A 25,439-nucleotide genomic window follows, 5' to 3' on the forward strand; every position below is an offset into this window, starting at 1 on the left:
AGTGCCAGCATCATTAAAAATCACATTAATGCCATGTTCCTTCTAACCTGAAAAAGCAGTTTCTGATAAGTCCTTCTCCTGAGGAAAAAAACTCCTTCAAAGGACTTTGGTAATAGAATTTCCAGCATGTCAAAATGTTTCACACCACAAAACCAAGAAACCAAAGGAGTCTCATACTAGAAGACTGAGACTTGCCTTGATGAAGCTTCTTGAGCTACTCAAAAGGAAGCCAAAGCATAATACTACCACACAAATCTACATTTATCATGAAATTCATTTTTTTTTAGAAAAATCACAATGTATTGAGCACTTCCTATGTGCCAGGAACTGAACTGAAATTTTTCATGTACCTAGTTTAATGTTCAAGAAACACAAGAAAATAGATACTATTATCTGGATAGTATTATCTAGATAACAGATACTATTATCACAATTTTACAGATGAGAAAACAGTTAGAAATGTAAATAATGTGTTCAGTGTCATATGGATAGTAATGGGTAGAACCAGATTTGAATCAAGGCTTATATAACTCCCAAGTTTCATACATCTGTACATTATAAGGCAATGCTAGTGGAGATCAGCCAGTTGCTCACCCATTCCACTCGCAAAACTCTCTTGCAATCTGCTCTACTAAATCTCTCTAAAACCACAGTTGTCCTTCAGGTAGGCATGGGAAACATATTTTTAGCCATCACCCTGCTGACACTATTTATTTCCTGGGAGCCCCTTGCTACTGCTGCCCCTACTGCAGACAGTAAATGAGAGGGAGGGTGGAAATCTAGAAATCAAAATACTCCCTGGATTGAAATATCACAGAGGCCATTGTGATAAGAGACTGAGGTTTCTGGATTCTGTGCTTGGAGACCTAGGATTGTTGTCGTACAAGGTCTGACACTGTCTGACTCTATCTGATTAATACTCCATTTCTTCAAGGTGAAGTGATCCACCAGGGAGACTGTCAAGCCACCAGGGATGACTGTCCAGACATCACCATGTAGTTTCCAAATGGTAATCAACAAAATGATTTGGTTATTAAAGGAAGATTGTAATGTTGAGACATTTTGAAACTTGTGAGACTTAAGCAGATTTGATACTTAGGTTTATAGTCTTCAGTTTCAAAAGTCATTTTTCTAGTAGAGGACTTATGATATCAACTCCATTATACTGGCTGTAACAATAGGAGGGCAATGAGATCTTATGGGATGGTAAGATTCTACCCAAATTTGTTGGGCTGTACTGGAAAGAGAGTGGATTGTGCCAGAAGACCTGGGATTTGGTTCCAGTTGACATGATTTGCACAAACTATTGAACTTCTTTGAGTTAAATTCCCTAATTAGTAAAATCAAGGAGAAAAAAAAAACAGGGCTTTTGTGAAATAAGACACCAACTGGGAAACATTCTGTAAGCTGTAAATGTTAAATGATAACTGGCACTCTTGTTTAAATAGAAATGATGAGTTAGCATGTATTTAGTATAATCTTTTAGAAAGCTTTTAGGACTTAGCAAAAAGTCATCTTATCAGTAAGTTTGGGAATTTGATGATCTTAACAGGAGTCTATTTTCATGTCTCTTTCAAATTAGAGTTTTTAAGATAACAGATTTCTATTTCATACTTGGTAAGAACATGAACAGAATAAACAATTAGAGCTTTAAAGAATGTTCTATATATCTACAGCAAAATCACACTCTATATCACTGTGGAATGCCTGATTACTGGATATAATCACAGTATTGGTCCAGTGAGTGTCCGTGTTTAATAATTAAGATAATCACTAATTTCCACTTCTGTTCCTCTGCTACTTCATAAGGCATGCACTATTGGTCTTTTAGTATTTCACTCTCATTGACCATGGACTCTAAATCATTATTTGTTGGTTATACACCTTTACAATGCCCAGTGGCATTTGCCACTGATGACAACAATAACAGATGATATTGAGCCACAACTACTGGCAGTGAAGTGCAGAGAGGAAAATGATAATAAATAACTGTCATTCCATTACTAAAAAGTGCCTGAAATTTGTTCTACTCCGTGTTCTATACAGCAGAGTCTGCATTATTCAAGAATCAAAAAAGCATTTACTCTTTAATAAGAGCAGCCAGCAAAAAGGGACCCAAATGCATGTCTGATTCAGTGACCAGAAATTCCTCATGAAGCATGGCATGTATTCAAAAAATTCTCAACAGAGTCCACTTCAAAATTTTACGGTATCTTCCCAAATTGGATGGTATCAGGGAAATGTGTCAAAAGATATACTCAGTCCAATGGATACAGACTTCAGGAATGCTGGATAGAATACAGAGATAGAGTATCAAATGTGTATGAGATTGAGCATAGAAATATATTCCAAGCACAGAGACACAACTATGGAGAATATGGAGCCTGTTGGGGATGCAAGATGCCTAAGAGAGCTCATAAAACATGGGTAAACGTGATCATTTTGGTCAGGTGGTTTGGGTGAGGGACAGTTTAAGCTGGCCTGCCATGAATGCAAAATCTGTAGTAATGAACTCACAAGACAGATATCCAATAAAAGGTTGTTATTTGAGTTAAATTGTCTGTACTATACCTAATTACTCTTTAAATTTAAAAGAAAATTTGTATCCTTCCTCCATTTCTCAGATGACTGCAGCACCTTTTACTCTCTTCTCTTCCATTCCATTGATGATGAATCAAGTTTAATGGGGTGGTGGTGGTTTGTTGCATGTTAATAAAAGATTCATCCCACTAACTCTGTATTTTAAGTAAATTGATATGTGGTAATCACTAAAGTTCTTAATCAGAAAACATAATCCACTTACTAGACAAGTTATATAAAGCTGTGCCTCAGTGATCTTATTAGTAAAACTGGGATAATGTATCAATATATCAAAGTTAATGTGATATTTAGTTTATATACTGTGACTATCTTTTCTCGTTTTCTCCCAAAAGCAGAGTCTAAGAATGGAAGGTAGCTTATTCTGGGATGAAATCTTGGGGAACAGAACTGGGAACCTGGGAAGGATGGATATGGAAAACAAGGAGAGCAATTCCAAAGATATATTATCAAGCTGGTCACCATGGTACTGGTGGGGCTTGATCTCCCTCTGAATCCTTTGAGTGCCTATGGAAAATGCAAAATAGTCCATCCAAGGAATATAAGAGTATTCACCAAGGTTACTCTGTGGAGTGTTAATGCTTCACACAAGATTGTGCATGTATTAGAATATCGGAATAGCTTCCTGAGGGATTCCACACAGCAATTTCAGAGAAGCCTCAAGGCAGGAAGTGAATGAAATCTAAGATATTCACATTTTATACAGAGAGATTTACTAGAGCAGAGAGTGGTCAGGTTGAATATAACATTGTTCCCAGTAGATGTGATGGGAAGGGATCGATCTTGCCACTAGGTAGTAGTGAGGGTGTTGCCCAGGGGCATTCCAAATGAACTGGCCTGCCAGGGAAATGTGCACAGTGGAACACAAATCCAGAATGCAGAGAAGTTTTGGGATGATCTCTACAAGGTTAGAAGCAGTGCCTTCTATGAAAGATTCTTAAGATCCAGGACCATGGAGATCATCAACTTCTTAACCTACTATAATCATGTGGCCATCTAGCTGGCCTGTAACCCCAGTGAAGAACAAAAATACAAATCAAATAGTAGTAATAAGAAGCTTAATTTCTTGGCATATAATTATAAAGTTTATAAAACACTTTCATATGCATCACCTTCTTTGAGGTTATTATCTTTGAGGTTATGCTGTGAGAAGGTAAGATATTATTCTTCTCATTTTTCAGATGAAGTGCTTTGAAGTTTCTAAATTTTAAGGTCTTAACCAAGGCTTCATTGTATACATGTGATGATACAGAATGAGAAACATGGCATGTTTATCCTAATCCCAGCATCCTAAAAGTTACCTTTATTTTAACAAAATTTCCTATCAATTACTCTGTATGTCCTGACAACTACCCTCCACCTATAGTGGCTCAGCAGCAGCCTAAGTGATTCACTCACTTACTTGAAAGCATGAGCAAACTAAACTATCAGCAAAATTTATTCCCAATCCCATTGCCATTTGTAAAAACTGATCTCTTTCCAAAGATGCCTACTAGATTTGAAGAAAACTTCTTTTAGATGCCGGGTGCCCCCAGGTAGTTCCCAGCATGAACTGGTTTCTAGAGGGCTGGGAAGTAATCCAAATAATCAGCAAGGAATGGAAACTCAAGAAAACCAACATTTCTAAGAAAGCACAGGTGTCATGACTAATATATCTCAGTTCTAAGTAATCTGAATATTTGAAAACATGGAACTTTTGGGGAGCCTGGGTGGCTCAGTCAGTTGAGCATCCGACTTCAGCTGTAGTCGTGTCTCACAGTTCATGAATTTGAGCCCCACATTGGGCTCTGCCCTGACAGCTCAGAGCCTGGAGCCTGCTTTAGATTCTGTGTCTCCCTCTCTCTCTGCCCCTCTCCTGCTGGTACTCTCTCTCTCTCTCCCTCTCAAAAATAAATAAATAAACTTAAAAAAGACATGCAACTTTCTTAAATTTATCTTTTTCTATCCACCTCCAAATGTAATGTCACTGAATTTAGCTAATTAATAATAGTAATAATGCTGATGATAATTATACTATCACTACTATAGCTACAAATAATAACTAATGATTATTGAGAACTTACTATGAGCTAAGCCATGTGTTAAGGGCTCTACTAGTTAATTTAGTTATTTGCACAATAATCCACATATAGAGAGTACTAGTACTATCCTCACTTTATAAATCAGCGAACCAAGTTAGAGAAAGGCTGAGTTTCCCAGGTAACACAGTAAGGGAGTGGCTAATTCAGATGCGTTGCAGGATAATCTAAGCTGCTATACTATACTGCCTGGCTTTTAGACCCATGTTCCGCAGGCTGGTCTGCAGTTACAAATGATCATTGGCTAGGAAACCAAACTTTCACAGGTTCCCAAGCACTGGGTGCAAGTAAAGTGAGATACAATACCTCAGAGTAATTCAGAAGTTGTTTAGCATTGTTGGAGGTGTGTGTGTGTGTGTGTGTGTGTGTGTGTGTGTGTTGAGGGTAAGGGGAGAAGAGGGCAAGGCAGAAAGGAAGAAAAGTACAGGGGTAGTTTCTCAGTTTTTTCCCCTAGAATTACAGAGTATATTTATAACTTCTTGGTTTTTCTTTTCTATCTAAATAAATGTGTGTACATTTGAATTCTATATTCCCATGACTGCTATAAACATCAAAAGTGGCATGGGGTGATTTACTACATGATCAGAAATGGTCTCCCTGTGGGCTTTCAAGGTAAAGGAAATAATTCCTCTCATGCTGTGGCCCATGGATTCCAAGGCTCTTCTTCCTGTGCTTTGCAAAACCAGCCCCAGAGCCAGGAGTCCCACCTGTGAGCGCCTACATGATTGACAAGAAGAGGGCACAGCATATAGTTGTCCTCTCAGGGAGGTGACTTACCCGGTCAGTTTTCCCTTCAGTCTGAATGCTGGTGTGACTGCGCACCTCATGTTCTTCTTCCAAGTCAGAAACATCCTCCAGTTCCTCTGGGGTCTATAAAAAGAAAGCAAAGCATTGCTGGTGAGAATGCAAAATGGAAAACAGAGTGACCATACCTCAAAAAGTAAGCACAGAGGTACCAATATGACCCTGCAATTCTACTCCTAGAAAAGAAATGAAAATAAATACATGTCCACACAAAAACTTGTTAAAAAAAACTGTTCATAACAGCACCAATCATAGTAGCCAAAAAGTGGAAACAACTCAAATACAAATCTAGTGAGGAATAGATAAACACAATTCTATACAATAAAATATGATTTGGCTATAAAAAGGAATGGGATACTGAGACAGGCTGCAACATAGGTGAATCTTGAAGATATTATGGTAGGTGAAAGGAGTCAGTCATAAAAGACCACATGTTTGCAAGCAAACTGGTGCAGCCACTCTGAAAAACAGTGTGGAGGTTCCTCAAAAAATTAAAAATAGATCTACCCTATGACCCAGCAGCAGCACTGCTAGGAATTTACCCAAGGGATACAGGAGTACTGATGTATAGGGCCACTTGTACCCCAATGTTTATAGCAGCACTCTCAACAATAGCCAAATTATGGAAAGAGCCTAAATGTCCATCAACTGATGAATGGATAAAGAAATTGTGGTTTATATACACAATGGAATACTACATGGTAATGAGAAAGAATGAAATATGGCCTTTTGTAAAAATGTGGATGGAACTGGAGAGTGTTATGCTAAGTGAAATAAATCATACAGAGAAAGACAGATATCATATGCTTTCACTCTTATGTGGATCCTGAGAAACTTAACAGAAGACCATGGGGGAGGGGAAGGAAAAAAAAAAAAGAGAGGGAGGGAGCCACACCATAAGAGACTCTTAAAAACTGAGAATATACTGAGGGTTGATGGGGGGGTGAGAGGGAGGGGAAAGTGAGTGGGTGATGGGCATTGAGGAGGGCACCTGTTGGGATGGGGACTGGGTGTTGTATGGAAACCAATTTGACAATAAATTTCCTATTAAAAAATAAAAATAAAATAAAATAAAGATGAAAAAAAAAGACCACATGTTGATTCCATTTGTGTGAAATGTCTAGAATAGGCAAATCTATAGAGACAAAAGTTTGACTGGTAGTTCCTAAAGGAGGGGGTGAGGGAGGAGGGAGTGGGCAATGATTGCTCATGGGTATGCAGTCTTTCTTTGGGATGATCGCAATGTTCTGGAATTAGATAGTGGTAATGATTGGAAGACTGTGTGCATATACAAAAAAAAAACAGGTACACACACTGAGTTTTAACTTCAAAAGGGTGAACCTTATCGTATATGAATTATATCCCAATAAATTTTGAAAGAAAAAGAAAGCAAAATAAGTAGAAGGAAGTTTTTCTCTCAGTCAATAGCTATTTGGCTAAACATTATGTGGTTATCACAAATCAAGATGCTTACATGTGATAAAGAAATGGAATATTTACAGTTAAAACAATATAACATTAAAATGCTGCCAAAAACTATCAATAAATTAAATTTTCTAGGAATTTAAATAATAAATATATTAACTGCAGTGTCTATCCTATAGAGCTAACCTACTTCCATTTCTTTTTTTCAATTTCAGCTTAAACGTCTTCTGACAGGGAGGTGTCTAGCTCAGGAAGACCTGGACTGGGTTGGGTCCTCTGCCAAGCTTTTCCTGACCCCTCCACTTCCACTGTCATGATGCTCCCCATACGTGATTGCAGCATTGTTTGTTGAAACAGGCAACCAGTTGTTGTTGCCTCTGTGAGGTAAGAAGTGGGTCTGCCCTGCCTATCGTTATATCACTACAATCAAGCACATCCATGCTTTTGAATGGATAAAGCAGAATTATCAGTGATAGCCAAAAAAGAGTGGGATACGAACAAAGCAAAACATACCAACGGCAACAACAAACACTTGTCCTAACTGTACTTCCATATTTCAAACTGATCTTATTTGCATTATGTTATTTCTCCTAATTCCTGATTGTCTCTTCATCTTACTGGGGCAATAATTTAAAGATATCTGTTATTATTGCAAATACAAGTAAGAGTATTTAACTTGAATTAAGTTAATATTTGTTTTCCTTTAAATTATATATGAACCCTTTATTTATTTTTTTTTTTAAATTTTTTTTTAACGTTTATTTATTTTTGGGACAGAGAGAGACAGAGCATGAACGAGGGAGGGGCAGAGAGAGAGGGAGACACAGAATCGGAAACAGGCTCCAGGCTCCGAGCCATCAGCCCAGAGCCCGACGCGGGGCTCGAACTCACGGACCGCGAGATCGTGACCTGGCTGAAGTCGGACGCTTAACCGACTGCGCCACCCAGGCGCCCCATGAACCCTTTAATACAAAACCCTGGTGTGAAATTCAGAAATCAAACAGGTGTCGTGAAAAATAACCAAAAGTGAAGTGAAAGATCTCTTCTACACACCTGGCTGTTAAAGATGGGGGAAGGACAGGGATTGCCTCCTCAGTCCAGCCTTGGTTTCCCTTCAACCTTGGTTTGCACACAGGCCCTTTGTTTATACTGCGGGTTGTGGAGGGTTTCCCTTCCCTTGGGACCACTCTAGAGATGAGAACTTGCAATAATTAGTTCACACTATAGAGTAAAGCTATCTATTTCCTACCACTAATGGCCTCAGATTCTTTCTCATCTCATGGATCTTTAACCAGCACTTTGTTTTCTAAGCCTTGCACTGAGCATCACCCAAAACTCTGCATGTACTGCAACTGACTACTATTAGATATTAATAGTCCCCCTCTTTCCAAGGCCTCTGATACGCTTGATTAACTGTTATGTATGTTTATCTCTACAGGCAGCCCTTCTTTTCTGCAACTACATGCAGCTATGATCACAGGCAACTTATTCTCTTTTCGTAGGTGTTAGTAACATTAGTTCACCTCTGTGGAACTTCTACACAATCGTGTTTCATTATTAGCCATTTTTGTGTATTTTTCCCACAGTATATTGAGAAAGAATCTTCGATTTCCCTTCTTGATACATCACCATCCCCTGAAACATCTGAATAAATTCAGTTATCAAATTCCTATCCTTGGGTCCTATTGTTTTGCAATTGAAGGCTGTCTGGTGTCCTTACTGTGATCTGTTTCTTATAAATGCCCGCTGTTAATTACTTGGATTATACTTTACAATGAAGTGACATATAACCTCATTGATTCCAGTATTTTATTCAACTCAAAATAAAGTGACTTAACAGAAACTAAGAACTGCTGCTGTCAGAAGTCACAAGTACCATTTTTGTTGGTGATATTGCAGGAAGAGATAAACCTACCATTTACGCCCACATACTTCTGCGCTTGTGTTTTTGTTTTTGTTTTTTTGCTTGTTTGTTTTTGTCTTTAACACAGGACTATAGTCTTCTTGCAAAGCCACTACAACTGACCTCTTCTTTTCAGGAACAAGATCAGTGGGGGAGTGCTTAAAACACTTGCTGGCAGCATTTTGTTTTCCGTAAGGCAAGCGGTTGGCTGGTATTGCAAAAATAAAAAATCAAATATACAATGCTATAATCTAAATTAAGTGGAAGCTAAGAGAGAAATAAGAGCATTCTAATCCCTTTTGGAGTGATACATTAATTCTTTTAAGCCTCAAGACCAATAATAATAGCGTGAATATTTAAAAGGGAGGAAGAAGGTGGGGCGACCCTCTATTGTACACTCATCTGGCAACTCTGGAAGGTGCAAACATCTGGAAAGTGTGTGTGTGTGTGTGTGTGTGTGTGTGTGTGTGTATAAGTGAGACCAAACTACCTGAGAGCAGTGTTATGTAGTAGAAAGACCCAATAATGTTGAGTAATATAGACCTAAATTTGAATTCTGGCCCTCCAATTAGTGATTGTGGGACTTTGGGCATTTTGTGTACCATTTTAAACTTTGGTTTTCTCAGAACAAAGTTTTGGATAGTACTACCTAACTCTGAAATTTGTCGTGAGGCTCAAATCTACTAAGATGCTGTAAGGAAGAATTGCTTAGCCCACAGATAGCTAGAGTGCAGGAAAAGTTTGTTTCTTTCTTTTGTTGTTGTTGTTTTTTTCTCTTGTTTTTTTTCTCCTCTTTCTCCACTATTCTATTCCTTACCCAACCCTTTATATTTTTGGATAAAATGTTTGTATCAATTTGGTTACCTCCATTTTATTCCAAATTTGTTACTCTGGATTGATGTGATACTCTAGTTACATTCACCCCATTTTGAGTATATGATGTCTTGCACTAAACAGGGTTTAATATAATTCCACACACGTTGTTTTCTCCTAAATTCCAAGTAAAGCTCTCTTTTAACCTGATTTTACTCATATACAAGAATAAAATTATCCCTTAAGTCAGCCTGGCAATGATTCACTCTCACATAGATTCCCAGTGATGATGGAAACAACTTTCCCTCTCTAAGCTGAGCTGTCTCTAAACTAGACCAAGAGGAAGATACAGGTATCCTTTTTTTACTCGAAAGACTGTTAATAAACTTAGTCATTATTCATATATTTCTCATATTAGAATTCAGGAAACCTTTTTCATGTTTTTGTATTTTAACTCTTGCTTGTTGTGAAGCCTTTCTTAGGTAGCTCAAAATGATATGAAATTAGCCTAGTTTCCTCACTTGTAAAATGGCAAAAATATCACCTAATTCTTAGGGTTATTGTGAGGATAAAATAAGATGATGGACTGGAACATTATTCAGTGACTAGAAAGTACTGAAGTTTAATATTGTTTATTACTATAATAAATTATCATTAATTTTATTATAAGACCTCACTTTATGTGAAAGAGCCCAGAATCAAGTATAAAACTTGAAAATATTCAGGCTGAGGTTTTTACATAGAAACTGGAGCTGCAATCAACCACAGTGGCACATTAAACTTCAGGGTCAGAATAAATTTGTGGTTTTAATAAATATATATGTATATATATTTACTGAGATAGAAATGACTGCATTTATATGTCTTTTTTCCCAAGGAGCTTCATGCTCTCTACAGACTTTATCTCATTAATTCCTTCAGCATTTCTAGTGAGATGTACGCAGGTTTATTACACATAAAAATTCACTTGCACAGACTTTATAAATGTTTAACATTAAAATATATGAAAAAAGAAATTTGTAGTCACTGAAAAGGAAAGGAAAAGAGAAACGAAAGAAGAGAAAGAAGGAAAGAAAGAAAAAAAAACAGGAGAAAAAGGATAGTCTAGGAACAGGAGTCATGCTTGACATTTTCCTCTCAAATTAAGGTCAAATTCTAAATCCTACAAGTGACTTAATCATAAATCATACTTCTCCAACTATCCATTGCTGGTTTACTACAATCAAATAACTGCCAGCGCAGTGACAGGAGCAGTCTGACACTCGGGGAAGCTGTTAGGAAGGGCACTCCAGGCCATCTTCCCAAGCAGGCAGTGGAAAGAGCATGCTCAGTCAGGTCCTGCTAGCTGAGCTGACAGCACAGGATGATGTGGGAATGTCAATGTCAAAAATTCATTTTTATAAGAGAACTAGGTATGTTCGTAATATAATTTCAAATGATAGAAACCTAAGAAATGCCTTTTGCTGAAAACACACACAAGCACTTTTTGTACTCTTCAAACATGGCCCACTCATCTGCTCATTCTACATCCCGGTCTTCGGCTCTTTGTAGCGACTGCTCTATTGCCTGGAATGGTCCTCCTAGACCTCTTACATGGCTGGATCATTCTCACCATAGGAGATCAGATGGCCTATCTTCAGTCTTATCCAGTCTGCCCTGGTCAGTCTATCTAAAAGGAACCCCTTTCCCTACTTCATTTGTTTTTTATATCACCTTGTAATTTTTCATTAGCTCTCTTTTCATGATCATAACCTGAAATTATATTTTTCTTTTGTTTTTTTTGAAAGGGAATGTGTTTTTGTCTTGTCCCATTAGAACATAACTTTCATGAAAATAAGGATATTGTCTGTCTTGTTCACCACTCTGAGCACCTTGAAACAGCATATACTGTGTGCTCAATAAAAATATCTTAACTGAATAAAGAAATAAATGATTTAATGACTAATAAGCTTCGGTATCAATGTCAGAAGAATGTCATGGGACATTTTTAAGCTACAGAGTAATGTTTAATCCTTTCCTTTCTGCTTTCAATAAGTGTTGAGTTAATGATTCCTTGCTTAAGGGAAAGTTTGAGGCAAAGAATCCTGGATTTTGTATTTTAAAAATAAAGACTATGGAAATTAGAGATAATAGGTTTTGTACAGAGCTCAAGATTCTCAGATTTGGAATACTAGAATGAAATCTATGGGTCCCATTGAAAGTTCAGTACAGATATAAAAAGACATCAGAGAAAACACAATTTTCTAAACTCAGACCAGAGTTTGAAGTCTTACGAAGGCCCATAAAGTATCATGGAAAGAGCAAGTAGTAAACCTGGAGGAGCTACATGGGCTAGGACAATGGGTACTCACTGGTAACTAATTTTAGAAAATTGGAAGAAATTGGTAGGCCTTTCTGATGCGTTGATATAGTCTAAGTCTCTAGAAAAGAGTCTCCAAAACCTAGCACTGTAAGCATCTTGCTCTGAATAATTCTGGTTGCAAGAGACTATCTTGTATGTTCTTGTATGCTGTGGGATGTTTAGCACTATCCCTAGGCTCTACCCACTACATGCAATAGGACCCTCCCAAGTTGTAACAATCAAAAGTATCTCCAGACATTTCCAAATGTCCCCCAGGGGGAAAGGGTAGGAATCATCCCTGTCTGAGAACTAGAGATCTAGAAGTTTGGTTCACCTGGCCCAACACAAGTGACAGAGGTAAAGGGAGGGCCCAATGACTATTTTTTAAATTTCCCATGAGCAAAGTTAAAACTATGTTAACTTAGACATTATAAAAATAAAAAAGGTTTTTTTTTTTTTTTTTTCTCGTACATCCGAGTTTGTAGACTGAAGTTCATACCCCATATAATACCATTATGGTTATCAGACAGAAGAGGGCACTGTTCACTCATTTTAGTCTTAACCAAACACCTGGAAGATTATATCAGAAGATTGATGACAATAAAATTACAAACTTGGTCACAGTGTTAATGCCTGCATTTAATAAGCTGTTTCCCTTCTGGGATACTTCTTTCAACTTTTATTAATAACGAAAAATTATTACCTAAATATATGCAGTGATAGTCCAAGTTTGTTTGATCAGTAATAAAGAGGTTAAAAAAATCAAGTCACCTCAACTAACATATTTGAATGTCTGTTTTTTATGCATAGAAACATAGGCTATTATGCTAGTTTTGGGGATCTTGAGACAAATAAAACATAATCCTTGCTCTCAGGAGAGATAAAGGGTAAGGATATTAAATGTAAATAAGAGATATTCCCTAGAGTTACGTGGTTTGAGACTGAGATTGAATGGTGAGACATAGAGAAATTTCCTTAGAAATGTCAGGCAGAAGAGGAGAATGAGTATAAAATACCTCAAGGTAACCTGGGAAGACATTTCTTGTATTATCAGAAAGCTGCTAGGGTTGTGTTATTGTGGTAGATTAATGAACTTGAAGTTAGGATACTTGGGTTTTCATTCTAACTTTGCCACCAATTAGTTGTATGTTGTTAGGAAAATCTCATAATTTTTCTAAGCTTCAATTTTCTCATCTTTAAAATAGGGGTGGAAAGTAAGTAAAATTTTATATTTTCTGTAACTTCTCCAAGTTTTAAGATTTTATGAGTTCATGCATAAACTGAAAACATAACATTAATCTGGATGAAATGTTTTCCAAGTACTAGGAAACTTCAATACTAGGAGATAATCTGGTAAGTCCATTGAGTTCTGTGAAACAAATTCACTCCAATTCATCATATCAATTAGAAATATGGTTCATCTCTGAATACATGTATCTCCTGACTCTCACAAGGAAAACATGTATCTCCTGACTCTCCAATTCATCATATCAATTAGAAATATGGTTCATCTCTGAATACATGTATCTCCTGTCCTCTCACAAGGACTAGTATTATTATAACTGTAGTCCCTAACACAACGCTTGGCAAAAAGTAGGTGCACAATAAATATGGTTTTTAGTGAACTGATACAAGGAAGAAAGTAAATGGATAAGGAAATAAGGACAGATGTGAATAAAGACATATATTTCTATTTTCAAATGATCTATTAAAATCATTAGTGGTTTTTCTTCTTATAATCTTTCAAAAAATAATTCAAAACTTCCTCTAGGTACTATTATCATCCCTTTATGTTTCACAAGCCATTTCATTCTTCTTTTCCAGCACGCTAAGAATATAACACCATATAAATTATTCCATATGTTGAAACTAAGAAGCCTAGGTGAGTATTACATCTCTTAAAGGCTACAACAATTGAAATGTAGTTTGACAAAGCTAAGTTGCAGAATATCATACACACACACACACACACACACACAAGAGAAAAGAATACATCTATAATGCATTAGACGATATAATTAAACATGTACTCAGATACGACAACTTGGGCAGATAAATCCTGAACATGTAGAATATTGCTGTCAGAGGAGACACAACTTTACTTGTTGATATACTTTTTACGAATTAAGTCTCTATTAGTTTGCTATTTAAAAATCTACCCAGGTCAGCAGACATCAAATAGTGGACCATGCAATGCCTTATGGTTGAGTCTGGATTATGATGGTTATCATAAGAAGTGATCATTACAATCACTTAAGTTTATATAAATCCTGTCTAAGGACTCAAGTAATGATAGAATCACACAGGGTAATGCATATTTTAGCCTTAATCCTTCTTTCTATCAGGAAGCTTGTGACAGTCATTCCTCTGCTCCAAAGACACCAATGAGGCTAATAACTATAGAAAAGCACACAGGAAATCAGCAAGAGGGTCATAAATGAAAGTGGCATCGTCAATATCATGGTACTTATTCAACCACCAAATGAGTTGGTGATCCAGCTCTAATTCCCAGGACTCCATATCTAATTCATGAAAACTGTCATAAGAAGTATTCCAGCTTGACATTTAAATAAAGATATGAAAGACTAATGAAGCCATGAAGAATAGGGTTTGAATGAAAGTATATTTTTAGAAAGTTCAAATATGAGAAACATCCAGATTCAGATCAGGATCCTTGAGATTCTTCTTTTTGAGTACAGAAAGGTGAGGTAATCATTTTTAATCAAGGTCTTAATGTTATTCATTAACAACACTCTGCTGGGTTATTCGGCATTCCTTTTCTCATTCAGTCTTAACAATAAAGCTGAAGAGGCAAATGGTATCATTTTAATACCATAGCTGAGGAAACTGAGCCCTAGAGTTAACAAAACTCATTCAATATTGCACAGCTAATAAACAGCTACTTCAAAGTAGGTCCAGTGCTTGTTTTATGAACCAGCTTGGTAGTCACAGATACAGGGTAAATGTGGGAATTGAGTAGTTAAATTTTACAAGCCTAGAAAATAAGCTTCAAACAGCATGAATACACTGTTTTAGAACAAGGAAGGCCAGATATTTAGGGGTTTGATCAGCAGCACACCAGTAGACTGGTCCTTAATCTCCTCCTCTCCTTGCTGGATATAATCTCTAGACCTCAGTAAACTTGGCATCTGGAACAAATAGATGATTGAGTCTTTCTTCATTGCACCACTGCCACCTACCTTGAACCATATATTGTCTTTAGAGACCCAACTAAAAGAAATCCTGCTTATTTCTCAGGATGGCACCCTGGCTTTAAGTTATAGCAAACTTCAGATGAATTCAGTTTTGGTTCATAACATGAGCAAAAGTATATGCCAATGAAACTGAAAAACAAATATGCTCCTGCGTCATTCTTTTTTGTCTTCTTCTTTTTTTTTTTTTTTTAAAGTTCTATATGAATTGAGCTATACTGATTACCGAAACTATTAAATGTGTTTTGGACAGAGCTGTGATTTTATATTCTCCTTCTAAAAATATGAACAGAGGAGTGCCTGGGTGGTTCAGTTGGTTGAGTGTCTGACTTTGGCTCAGGTCGTGATTTCACGGTCCATGAGTTTGAGTCCCGCATCGGGCTCTGTACTGACAGCTTACAGCCTGGAGCCTGCTTCGGATCTATGTCTCCCTTTCTCTCTGCCTCACCCCACTTGCTCTCTTTCCCTCTCTCTCTCTCTCAAAAATAAATAAACATTAAAAAAATCAAATTAGAGCAGAAAACCTAAAGCCAAGTATCTTGTCAAAGTTCTTACATTGAGGCAAAAATTGTGGTGGAGCATATTATAAAGATGGAGTATCTTATTTTAGGTCAAATGCTCCCTTTAATATCTTGTGGCCTTGAACAAGTACTTAACTTGATGAGAACTCAAGTTCTTCTGAAGTAAGTGAAAAAGATTGAACTAAACAATTTAGAAAATCCCATTCAATTCTATTGTTTACAAGTCTATTGCAGGGTTTTTTTTTTTTTTTTTACAATCAACATTGAGACAAAATGAATACTTAGAAAAAGGTTTGAAGTAGCAGGACACCCTTTTGAAGTGCTGCATACAATTTTAAATCACAAGATCCTTTTGAATTGTTAACCTCTCAGAAAGTTTGAAACAACTTTTTAAATTTGTTTTACTCAGGACTAATTGGACGATGGAAGGGCTCTTCATAGGTAGTAACTGACGATACCATGGAAAATTTCGGCAGCACAATTACTCTCACCGCTCTATAGATGGGAGGTATGCTGTTGTTGGGCACAGTGCAATAATAATAGCAAGAGTAGTGGGGGTGTTGGTAATGAGGGTCATGGCAGCAGTAATTGTGGTAGTAAGTAGCAGCCGCTACAGCAGATGACTAATAACACGCCCTGATCTTCACCTTTTGGGTGAACACTGCTACCATGGAGAGCGGACAGATTCTACTATGTTCAAGTGAGGAAAACCTCACCTTGCATCAAATTCTTTGCCACACAGATTCTATGTGAATTTGTGTCCTTAGTGTTAGAATAGCCAGCTGAAGAGAAGCCATCTAACTGAAAAGTTATTAATTCTTACAGATATTAAAATAAAAGTTTCAGAGAATATCTGATGGCAAAGAAAATGCACTTAATACACTTTTAACTGAATGTATACATGTATATATATGTTCTAATTATATAAAACATTGCATATATATGGAGAGAGTTGTGTAGTATAGGTGGTTTTTTTTTGTATGATTGATTTGTCATAAAATATATACAATAAACTACTACCCTTATCATCAGGGGGAAAAACAAGCAACGAGTGTTACAAGAAAATCTGCTTAAGGTTGAATGTGTCATTTCAAGGACATGTCAGTAATAATAAAAAAAAAAGCAAGATTGCAAAGGTCACTGCAGGGGGAGCTGGCTTGTCACTTTGCAATAGGTCTATCAACTGGCATGATACTTGAGTTGATGTGGACACAGACAAAAGCTTTCAATAAGTGAGAGGAAAATTGAAGCATATGTCTTCATTACCCGAGGAAACACTACAAAGGACTGTGAGAGCAGATACGGAGAAATATCCCATACCTGGCCCCCATGCTATTTCCTCATATTACATGGTCCTCTTTGTAGCTCTGTGGATGTGTAAAAGCAGTGGTCTCATTATTGCACATATCACATTTTCAGCGTCCTGGAAACTGGTTTTACCAACTGTTCCCTAACAAAGATTTTGAGGGGAAAAAAGTTGTGGTTTGACTTCCCAATGGGGATATATATTTTTTAACCTACAGGAAATCTTTTACTTCCAGAAATTGTTAAGGCAGCCAGGTATAATATAAACGGTCCTAACCAAATTCATCTATCTAGATTTGCAAAGTAATCCCAGGCACAGTAATAAAGCAAAAAACTGCCTTCTGTGTTCCAGCCATGGGTATTATGTAAGGCTAAGAGGTCCAAACCTGACACTCTTATTTCACTGAACTAAAAAATGGAAAAATATGAAAGAAGTTCCACATTACTGAGGAGATGCGGTTCAATAAGACAGTAATTCAGATCTATATTAGAGTTTTGTACATATTATTCAGGGTTATTGGATTGAAGTTTGCTTTATGGGACGTAAGAATTCCCTACACTAGTAGAAAAAAGCAGCTTAAGTTGGCAGCTTATATATAAAATATAACACTAGAATGCAACAAAACAAATATTTGGACAACCCCTAAGGAAGAATTATATTCTCTATATAAAGGGATTTTTAAGTCCCCAAACTAAAAGGCCTATTTGTAGAAGCAAGTGGATACATCATTGTTGAAGATGTAGTTAGATCTAAGTGGCTGTGAAACCAGCTCATGGTAAATGCATCGTGCTGTTTCTACACAGACCTGTCCTTTTCAGTGGAATTAGGGTATGTGGTAGAGGCAAACCTCGTAGGGAAATTAGATTTTAAAAATGTACGTGCGTTCCTTAACACGTTAAACATATACATGCCATAAAATCCAGTCCCTGAACTCCTAGACATTTAACCAAAAGAAATGAAAACATATATTCACACAAAGACTTGCACACAAATCATCGTAACAGATAGTTTTGTAATTGCCAACTAATGGAAACAATTCAGATGTTCATCAACAGAGGGATGATATAACCTAGTATGTCATTCAATACAGTATTATTCAGTTACGAAAAGGAATGGATTATTGATAAAAGTAACAGCATTGAGGGATCTCAAAGTAATTACGCTTAGTGAAAGAACCCAAATAAGAGTATATACTGTGCAATCTATTTATACAACCTTATAGAAATCACAACTCAATCTACAGTAACAGAAACCAGATTGTTGGTCATTTGGGTATGGGGAAAGGAGTGATTAGATTACAGAGTGGCATGAGTAAGTTTTAGATTTTGATGTCATGTTTCTTATGGCTGTGGTGATAGCTTCAGGGCTATCTATGTTTGTCTATAAAACATAACAAATTGCATGATTTAATATACACAGTTTATTAAATTCAACTTTACATCCATAATGCTGTTAAAAATTTGCATTTACTTATTCGAATGCCTATCTAGATACATAAAACATCAAGTAAGAGTTGTTTGCTTAGCCCAAGACTATAATTATAAGTGGGACCGTGCAATGTGAAGTTATGTCATATGAGTACATGAAAGGCCATGTTCATGTTAAATCAATTAATATCTAACTTTTTTTTCTATTTACTAAGGTGTACTTCAATGCATAGTAAGGGACCACATATTGAATCAAAATGTTCAATTTCTGTTATCAATGTTAATTTTAGATGTTAAATTGTTATCAAAAATGAGCTTCAGTGCAGACATCTTATCCATGGGCCATCTCACCAGAGGTTCATAGAGATAAGAAGCATTGCATCTTTAGTAAGAATCATGCCAACTGTGGGCTTTTCTGTGTGGACATGAGTATGAAAAGACCACTGATAAGACTGACAAGATATTCTAGAAGCAATGTGATTTTTCTATTACTTAATTGGGTTTATAAAATACCAAAACAAGCTTTAAACTTGTTTTTTTTTTTTACTTCATTCAAGGCAATGGTTTTCAAAAAATTTGGTAGTAGAACCCCCCTCTCTTTTCTTTTAATGTTTACTTATTTTTGAGAGAGAGAGACAGAGAGAGAGACAGAGACAGAGCATGAGCAGGGGAGGGGCAGAGAGAGAGGGAGACACAGAATCAAAAGCAGGCTCCAGGCTCTGAGCTGTCAGCACAGAGCCGGATGCGGGGCTCAAACTCACAAACTGTGAGATCACAACCTGAGCTGAAGTCAACACTTAACCATCCAGATGCCCCAGTAGAACCCCTTCCTTAAATGCAATTATAGAATACTAATGTTCATGACAATACAAAAAAGTAATATATGACTATTCTGAGTAAAGCATAAAGTTATGAAGCAGAAGTGCATATGGGTGCATATGTGTATATGTATGTTTGTGTGTACATGGTATGAAGTCTGGATAGTCAGGCCTCTTTCCTGACCACCTTTAATTCTCACCAGGAAATAATTCTACTCATTCTGACCATCTAAAGGTCACAGCTTAGGTACCACTATGCTTTCACATTGGAGAGTTTAATCCTGCACATGTAAACAGAAGTTGGTCCGTGCTATTTCAGAAAGATAGCATCCAACTTGTTGTTAAATGTACAGAATTAAAGATAATTATACACTTAGACTGCCTCTTGTATATGGCTAATGTGACTGTGTTTAGTTCACTTTAAACTCTAACAGAGCAAAATAATAAAATAGCAATTACAAATGTTCATTGCAATAAGTACAGAAAGCATCACTGTATTTTATCTGCTTTAATCATGTGTTGCTTTGTCTTTTTTCCAGGTAACTGCCCTTCCGTTACTGCTTCCTTCTGGATTTATCCAGAAGTAGTCTTAGAGGTCACCAGACCCAAACCATACATGCTGTTTTTTTTAAAAAAACACTCAGGCTGTCTTTAGGTGAACAAAATTAATTTGTCATCTATTTAAGACACTGAAGTTATATAATAAATAAAACTGACAGTAACATGTACTATATATAAACAAATGCTTCTTTTTTTCTACAGCCTGACCAAAAAAATTCCTAAGAACTCTTTAGCTAAACTATTGTTTTCTTACTTTTCAACTCTCACTTTTTATTTTAGTCTTTGTACTTATTCAAAGTAATTTAGTATGGCAATCATTTCTTTTTCTAACACTGTTCTGTCTTAAAAATCCCTTTTCCCTGCAGATCTCACCCTCTACCCAGAAATCAGAAATATATGGTCTCTGGAATGGAGACATTGTTTTAAAATTAGTTTTACAATGAGGGAGACAATATACTTTGGGAACCAGATCCCTGCTATCAATGTGGCAAGATGAAAGAGTATGCCATATTCTATCTAAGAGAATTTGCTAGCTTTGATTTAATTAATCTCAATGACTGTGTGTGTGTGTGTGTGTGGCACTATTCTTTTAAAGTTTGAAGGTATCAAACAATGTTTTTTATTACTATTCAAAAAGAACATTTTTAAATAGATACCGTTTACTTTCAGAAGATATTTATGGGTCTCTAACTAGATACAAAGTGTAGCATGCCTAGGTATTATGGGTCCGTCATCAGTTATAATGAGGATATCACCTTTATGAAACTAATGCAACGTTGTCTAAGTTCTGTATACTTCGTTTTAGCCAAAATTTCATGAATATTGTAATATATGTCACATTCTCCTTTCAACATACATCTTTATCTGCACAGTGGAAAATTTTTTAAGTCATACAAAATGTCCTGTTTGATTTGTTTTGCTAGACTCTACAGGCTGCTCTGTATTACTTAATCATGAATATTTACAAATTGTTTTAGCTACATACTAAGGTGAATGGTACAGCCAGTGCTTCTCAAGATTTTCTAGGCTCTTGTAGACCATTTTTTTATTCCTTATGTTGCTTAAGCATTTTTTTAATCCTATTAAGGGATTAGAAGGTCAAATACAGCTTTTACTTTAGACCTCAACTCTGGACTCTGTATAATGGGGGGACAAAAGAAGAACTCTCATATTATATATTTAACTTAATATGGAGTAAGTTCAGTGTTTTGGGGCAAGAAGTCAGAATAAGTAGGTTCTCTTTTTTGCTTTTTATTCATTCATTTAATTTTTAACTTAATAGGTATTCATTAAAATTGCCAGATAATGTGGCAGTTGCTAATACAATGTGGCAGTTGCTAATCATAGAAAGATTAATAAAGAACTGATAGGGGCGCCTGGGTGGCGCAGTCGGTTAAGCGCCTGACTTCAGCCAGGTCATGATCTCGCGGTCCGTGAGTTCGAGCCCCGCGTCGGGCTCTGGGCTGATGGCTCAGAGCCTGGAGCCTGTTTCCGATTCTGTGTCTCCCTCTCTCTCTGCCCCTCCCCCGTTCATGCTCTGTCTCTCTCTGTCCCAAAAATAAATAAACCTTGAAAAAAAAAATTAAAAAAAAAAATAAATAAAGAACTGATATTATATCAAAAGGGGTTTCCCATGCAATGGGATAATATTACTTATTCATTCTGTGACTTTGGAAAAGTTATTTGGCACTTCATTTCATGTACCATGAAATAAAGATAGCTGTCCCTGCTTCTTCATGTTTTACATTTTACCTCTTCATCATTGAGATGTTATTATGGTCATTATGAAATGACCATTGAGATGGTTATTATGGTTGACAGAGGTGCATTTAGCTCTGTGCATACATAATTTAAGGCACAATTTTCATTTTTCTATGAAAATAACTTTATAAAGTCTCTCTCAGTTCAGGGCACATAGTAGTTTCTCATAAAATTTTCTCTTTTCTTCTCTCTTTTGTAAAATTGCAGTATAGGAGATAAATTAAGACCATGCACACCATAATGAAAAAAAATGAATTCCAATTCTGATATACCACAAACTAGTTGTGTGGCATTGGGGAAGTATGCTAAACTTTAATTTTGATATACCTATATTATAGAATTGCTATAAAAAAAGAGTAAGCACTCAAATAAATATTGGCTACTATGTCATTCTACCTAATGTCAAGAAATATTAACTATTATGTCTCATTAGAAATGTTCTTGGAATATTGAATGAAGAGTATTAGACCAGGGGTTAGAAGATTTGTCCTGGCTCTATAACTTCTTGACTAGGTAATGTTGATTACATTGATTTAAACTTCTAAAGTCTAGGGGCGCCTGGGTGGCTCAGTCGGTTAAGAGGCCGACTTCGGCTCAGGTCATGATCTTCCGGTCCGTGAGTTTGAGCCCTGCGTCAGGCTCTGTGCTGACAGCTCAGAGCCTGGAGACTGTTTCAGAATCTGTGTCTTCCTCTCTCTCACCCTCCCCTGTTCATACTCTGTCTCTCCCTGTCTGAAAAATAAATAAAACGTCAAAAAAAATTTTTAAACTTCTAAAGTCTAGATTCCTCGTTCTGTAAAAAGGATTCATTTCATAATATTTGAAATGACTGTGAAGTCTCAATGAGTAAGATATATGAAAATTATCAAAGTATGTTATGAATATCAATTGGGGAACAGCTGTGAATATAATTAAGAAATCATTAAGCAGCATCATCTTTTACTTTCACTCACATTTTGTTTTGTTAGATAATTGAAAACACACAGAAGAATCAATTCTTAAAGAAGCAAAATTGGACTCAGAGAAAGTTTGAAATAATTTTTAAAAATGGAAAGCTTCTTCTTTTTAAAAGACACACTAAAGGTAAAAAAGAGTCAGAAGAGAGGGCAAGAAGGCAGCAGAGATCTGAAACGATGTGAGAAGTGGTTCAAAGGTGGTAGGAATTGCACGTTTGTAGTTGCCTAATGCAAATGGACATATATAACAGAAACTGTGAAAATAATGTAAGTGAGCAGTCCAGCAACTGTCAGACATTTTGTGTTTCTGTGTATGGCATACATTTTCCATGTAAAACCTTACTCAGACCTCCTGTACACATAACATGACATGGAGATATAATTCAACTGAGGCTAGAAAGCCAGATGCCCACTAAAGGCCTCTCTGAGCAAAATGGAGGGTTATGATTTATTTATTTATTTATTTATTTATTTATTTATTTATTTATTGGGGGGGAAGATTCAGTAAGACACAATAGCTCAAGAAGTGGAGGTCAAAATAGCACTGCTAGGAATCTACCCAAGGGATACAGGAGTGCTGATGCATAGGGGCACTTGTACCCCAATGTTTATAGCAGCGCTCTCAACAATAGCCAAATTATGAAAAGAGCCTAAATGTCCACCAACTGATGAATGAATAAAGACACTGTGGTTTATGTACACAATGGAATACTACTTGGCACTGAGAAAGAATGAAATATGGCCTTTTGTAGCAACGTGGATGGAACTGGAGAGTGTTATGCTAAGTGAAATACGTCACACAGAGAAAGACAGATACCATACATTTTCACTCTTATGTAGATCCTGAGAAACTTAACAGAAGACTATGGGAGAGGGGAAGAAAAAAAGAAAGAAAGAAAGAAAGGTTAGAGAGGGAGGGAGCCAAAACATAAGAGACTCTTAAAAACTGAGAATACACTGAGGGTTGATGGGGAGTGGGAGGGAGGGAAGGGTGGGTGATGGGCATTGAGGAAGGCACCTGTTGGGAGGACCACTGGGTGTTATATGGAAACCAATTTGACAATAAATTTCATATTAAAAAAAAAGAAGTGGAGGTCAATAGCTAAAGTTACGCCAGGTTTCTTAATTAAACAAAGATCTTTATTAGTCTTTGGCCTACTTTTGCTAATTCATAGTTCAACAGTGGAAATTAAAAATCAATAAATTTTATTGTTTATAAATCTCTATACCCAACAGTACTAGTTGTAGCTAGATAGAGGGCGCTATCCCATTCAGCCCTCCAAGACTTAAAAAAAATACAACAAAACTCTTCAAAGTTCTTTGATTGCGCATCTTCCTCACTATTTCCTTGGTTTATGTTTTCATGCAATACACACATATATGCAAATATATACATGCACACATACTACATTATATACATCATATTACATATATATATATATATATATATATATATATTTAATGTGGCCATCACTTGGCATTTCAGAAGAGATAAACACTTTTGGAATGGTCATGTGAAAAAAACGAAAACGTTGTTGAGGTTTACTAACTCTAAAATATTTTCCCTAAGACAACCAGTAAAACTCAGCAATACAAAAAAATTTTCATGGACATTCCCCATCTCACTACAAATTAGAATATATTATATATTAAGGTTTTTTTTTATAAAATTAATCACATAAATGGCATTATCAACTTTAATCTTATTTTTGGAAAAAAGTGCCCATGAATGATGCAGTGGGTTAATTTTAAAGGTTGATACTACTTTTCTGTTTGTACCAATAACCTGAATCCAATTCTAGACTCAGTCAAACTCCTTTCTGCTCCATATGGCATTTCTCCAAGGAGTTCTGATTCCTCTAAAATGGGGCATGGTATTTAAAAACCAAGAACAAGAATTAAGTGTGCTCACTTTAACTAAGGTATTGCTCAAAGCACTTTTAGTGAATAAAGTTAGAAAACAAATTATTTTCAAAGAATATGACTCCATACTGATTGATAAATACAACAGTACATTAAAAAATACAATATGGCAAAATGGGATTTACTCCAGAAATAGAAAAATGTTCCAGTATTAGGAATTCTAATTATGTAATTCACTATACTACTAGATATAAAAGTAAAAATCATGATTTCTCCATAGACACTGAAAAACCTTTGACAAAATCCAGTATCTTTTCCTGCTTAAAACATACAATAAAATACAAAGTTATGACTACTTCCTTAACATACTACACATGGCTCAGATCTAAAGTTGGCATGCTAGTTAAAAATACCATAGGCATTCCCACCGAAGTTAGGAACAAAGTGAAATACCAATTTTCTCCATTATTTAATACTGAGAAAATTATAACTGTCTGGGGAGATGATAAATAAACTATCTGTATTTGCAAGTAATATGATGGCATACATGAAAACCCAGGAGATTCAAACAAAACTTTAAAAAATACAATAAAATAAATAAAATAAAATAAAATAAAATAAAATAAAATAACTCATGAGACTACTGGTTTCAGCTTGGCATTTAAAGATTTTAGAAGTTGTCCTCCCTGGGATGCCTGGGTGGCTCAGTTAGTTAAGTGTCTGCCTTTGGCTCAGGTCATGCATGATTTTGCCCCACATCCAGCTCTCTCTGCTGTCAGCACAGAGCCCTCTTCAGATCCTCTGTTTCCCCCCCCTCTCTCCCTGCTCCTCCCCTGCAGTCTCTCTCTCTCTCTTTCTCTCTCCCTCTCTCTCTCCCTCCCTCCCTCCCTCCCTCCCTCTCACAAATCAACAAACACTAAAAATGAAAAAAAAAAAAAACCCTCAGGTAGCTAACAGGGCATGGAGAAGAAAAAATATTTTTAAATATTCCTGGGGCACTCTGTATTACATATGCCTCCTCTCTAGGGAAAAAGACTTTATCAGATCCTTAG

At 36.3% G+C, this 25,439-nt stretch overlaps 1 protein-coding gene across 1 annotated transcript in view; it reads right to left on the reverse strand.

Moving 5' to 3' along the window:
• Positions 1 to 25,439, reverse strand: part of CTNNA3 (catenin alpha 3) — a 1,798,979-nt gene that overhangs the window by 180,903 nt on the left and 1,592,637 nt on the right. The window contains exon 15 of the mRNA XM_047826392.1: positions 5,454 to 5,546. Within this exon, the coding sequence (XP_047682348.1) occupies positions 5,454 to 5,546 (93 nt within the window). The remainder of the gene's footprint in view (positions 1 to 5,453; positions 5,547 to 25,439) is intronic.

The sequence above is a fragment of the Prionailurus viverrinus genome, chromosome D2 (assembly GCF_022837055.1).
Source record: "Prionailurus viverrinus isolate Anna chromosome D2, UM_Priviv_1.0, whole genome shotgun sequence".
Classification (NCBI taxonomy): domain Eukaryota; kingdom Metazoa; phylum Chordata; class Mammalia; order Carnivora; family Felidae; genus Prionailurus; species Prionailurus viverrinus.